Here is a 3,684-nt window from a genome sequence, read left to right on the forward strand (position 1 = left end):
GAGGGGAGCTTCTCTCAGCATGTGACTCTTCTCTCCCAGCCCCCAAGGGCAAGCTAGGAGAGGAGGGAGGGTGCTCAAACTGAAGCCGCTGGGAGCGCTCCGTCTCTCTCCGGCTAGGACTCCGCCTCTCCTAACCCACGACTATCTCCCTGCCACTATCCCAGACCCTTTCCACTCTTGTCTCCCCTTTTCCTCCCTTCCTCAGGGGGTCCGCGGGGCTCCAAGCCGCCTTGCAGTCCTCGGACCTCATAAACAACTCCTGGAAATGCAGTGGGAGGAGGCGGAGCAGGCCGGCTGGCCCGACCCGACAGGGGAGGGAATGAAGGGAAGGGGCGGGGACGGGGTCAGGGGCAGAGGCTGGAGCTGCGCCTCCCCCCATTGGCGGAGGCGCAGTGGGCTGCCCCAGCTTAAATCCTGAGTCTGGCTAAAGGGGACTAGGCTGACAGCTCTCCCGCCCCCACGCCCACTCCTCCAAGCCCCCACCCCCCCTCACAGTAGACTCCCCCTCCCTGACTCCCACCCACTCCACAGCTCCCTCCCGACGCGCAGGGCTGGCCGAAGTTTTAAAGTGGAGCCACCGCTTGCTGCTCCTGACATTCGGGACGCGGCCAGCCCCCGAGCCCAGGCGCTCGCCGCGCTCCCGCGCCCCTGCTCTCCTGAGCGGGCTGTACAATCCTCGGCAGTGTCCTGAGACTGTATGGTCAGCTCAGAGGCCACGATCGCCACAGAAGCGACAGCTCGGCTCCGAGGACTTCTTTCACACGCATTTTGATCTGGCTTTGCCCTCTCCCCAACTGGTTTTTATTTTATTTTATCTTTTTTAGAAAAACTATTTTAAAACTTTTTCCCCCTTTGGTGATTCCTGTACGCATTTGACAACCTCTCCCCTATTCCCATTCCTCCACCCTTTCCTCTCACAGCCACTCCTCCTCCCGGTTCCTCCCCCCGTCACCTCTCTCCACCCTCTGCTTTCCCCGCACCTACCCAACCACCTGCAAACTAACACCTGATTTTGCGGAGCGCTTTGGACCAGACTGCGCTCGGGACCTTTTGCAATCCACCCAGGGCCTCAGCAAGCCTAAAAGACAAGTTATCCGCAGCCAGGGTCTGAAGGCGCCTGGTGGCCCTCAAGGAGAAACGTGAAAATGACAGCTGACAAGGAGAAGAAAAGGTAAGCTAGGCGCCGAAGATCTACCACCAAGGGGGAGGGCAGAACTTGACTATGGCGATGATGGAAGGGGTGCAAGATATTCGGCCTGAAAGGATGCCTCTGGCTGAGATAAAGGAGTTGGGAAAGGAAACTGGAATGTTCTAGCAGAATCTGGTTGGTGGGATTTTCAAGGAAGACTAGGTGTGACCCCCGCACAGGCCAACTCGGAGTTTATGAAAACGCTGTATGTTGCAAGGGGTGGGTCGTTTCCCAATGTTTTTCTGGCCAGCCACTGCAGTGATACAAATTGACTCCCAAGTCCTTTCCTCACTTCTCCGTTTACCTGGAGTGGAAGCAGCCGCAACCTCTATCCTCTTTCCAGGGTCGCCTTACTCCTGCGCCGTGTCCTAAGTTGGCCCGACAGTAGTCTTGGCGCTGCTCGGAGACTAGAGAGGGAGAAGGGGACTATGCATAGGGGAGACGGAGCTAGAGTCCTTAAGAGGGCGGGCGACTTAAATGGAAAAGAAGTGGTGACCACCCTGTGATTCCCAGATGTTTTTGTCCTCTGAGGCTCCTGGTCGCCTAGAGAAGGAATGGAGTGCTTCCGAGGAGGGCAGAGAAGGGCAGCCAAGCTCTGCAAGCCAGCTCTCTAGTCTCTCCTCAATAGGTGAAAGGCTACGCAGGAGAACTGTCCTTTCCTGCTTTTCCTTCTGGGTGCTCTATTCCTGGTACACGGAGAAGACAGACCCATGCTGGGCCGGGCTAGTGGAGTTGGTGGGCAAGTTTTACCTACTCCCCGATTCCCATAATTATCCACAGCCCAAAGGGCATCTATCGGGGCGTTCTTTCCCCAGCAACCTTTCCTTCTCCCCCAGATAGCACATTCACACGCTGACGCACTGTGTCCAAGCCACAGATCACCTCACTCACTGCTTTGGCGCTTCGCTTTCCCTTCAGCTTTGTGAGAGAGACTCAGGGAGAGGGGGGAGGGAGCGGGCAGAATTCTTTTCCTGGACTCAGCTCGGGCCAGGTGGATACGAGGTTAATGTGGCCGCGAGGTTAATGTGGCCGCGAGAGTTCCCCGCGTGAGGACAAGGTTGTGGGGAGGTATGGCCTGGGATCTCCACCCACACAGCCTAGGGGAACGACCCAGCGGAACTTTGCTGTAGTTCAGGGATGGCCCGAAGCTGTTTGGCAGCTAGCTGGGGTAGGGAACACTAGGAGTGTGGGGGGAAAGAGCCTGGATATTGAGTTGCCTTTGGTGATTGGCTTAGGCTTCGAACCCGGCCAGAGGAGGGAGAAAAGGAGCGCTTGGAATTGGGTTTGTGTAAAGGGAAGCGCTGTCCCTGATAAGCTTGGCTTCTTTCCCCTAGTCACCCTATTGCGGGCTCCGGGTTGAAGTGACTTTGCCTATCCGTACTCTTGGATAATTGGGTAATTGACTGGCGTCGATCATCGCTGGTAGCAGCACTCTCGCTTTCTTTCCCTCACAAACACTTGTGGGGTTCGTACTTGATTTCTTCCCTTTCTTTTAATGGCCGAAAATTTACGGGGCCAAACTGCTACCCAGGGTTAGTTTGGTGAAGCATCGCTGAGCTGGTGGTTTGTGTACAGTCAGTGTCTCGAGCCCTGTTCTCTTCGCTGTGTCGCCCGGAAGCTTCCAGTCAAGGAAGCGCACATTACATTTGAAGCTGCTGTTTAAGTGTTTAATCCCCAGTGTGCTGAGGGCAGCTTGGGTGAGAAAGAAACTTCCGAACCTCCGAGAAGCCCAGCACGTTTGGTCTGAGATCATCGATCACAAGAGTAACGCCAGAAACATAGATTAAACAAACAACAGAAATTGTGCCCAAGTTCTGTGCTCAGAGCCAAGGACTGGCCGGGGAACCAGCCAGTGAGAACTTATTGTTCGTTTTACAGCACAAATGCCTATCTCCGAATGTCGAAATCAGAGGGGGTGTGGTTTGATGGTAATCTTGATAAATGTGTGAGAGATGTCATCTCCTCCTAGGGTGCCCTGCGCTGGGTGATGTGCTACGTCCTGCCATTATGCATATTAACTATTGCAAGAAACTTGGGAACTAAAGATTTCAACATACCAAGTGGGCTGCCCTCTTCTATAGGATGTGGGCAAGCAAATATAAAGGGACAGAGTTTGGAGGCAGCCCTGAAGTTATGTAATCGGCCCCCAAACTGTTTTCCTGAGCTACCTCTTTAAGAATCATTAGGGGTCGGTCCGCTATTTGAGGTGCCAGCTGGGATTTCCTGAATCAACTACATGGGGACTCTGATCTTCTGGCTCTGTGTATGTTCTCATGATTTGATTAAATTTCTGTGTTTCCATGGACTGACAAGGAAAGAGAGAGAGAGAGAGAGAGAGAGAGAGAGAGAGAGAGAGAGAGAGAGAGAGACAGAGAGAGAGAGAGAGACAGAGAGACAGAGAGACAGAGAGAGACAGAGAGAGAGAGAGAGAGAGAGACTGAGAGAGAGAGAGACAGAGAGAGAGAGAGAGAGAGAGACAGAGAGAGAGAGAGAGA

The 3,684-nt window shown here is 54.2% G+C and overlaps 1 protein-coding gene across 1 annotated transcript in view; it reads left to right on the plus strand.

The window, feature by feature from the left end:
* Nucleotides 1-610: 610 nt before the first annotated feature.
* The window catches only part of EPAS1 (endothelial PAS domain protein 1), a 121,328-nt gene continuing 118,254 nt past the window's right edge, over nt 611-3,684 (plus strand). Inside the window, exon 1 of the mRNA XM_044663290.1 lies at nt 611-1,171. Coding sequence (XP_044519225.1) covers nt 1,146-1,171 — 26 coding nt within the window. The 5' untranslated portion in view covers nt 611-1,145. The remainder of the gene's footprint in view (nt 1,172-3,684) is intronic.

This window comes from Gracilinanus agilis, chromosome 2, assembly GCF_016433145.1.
Source record: "Gracilinanus agilis isolate LMUSP501 chromosome 2, AgileGrace, whole genome shotgun sequence".
Lineage (NCBI taxonomy): Eukaryota > Metazoa > Chordata > Mammalia > Didelphimorphia > Didelphidae > Gracilinanus > Gracilinanus agilis.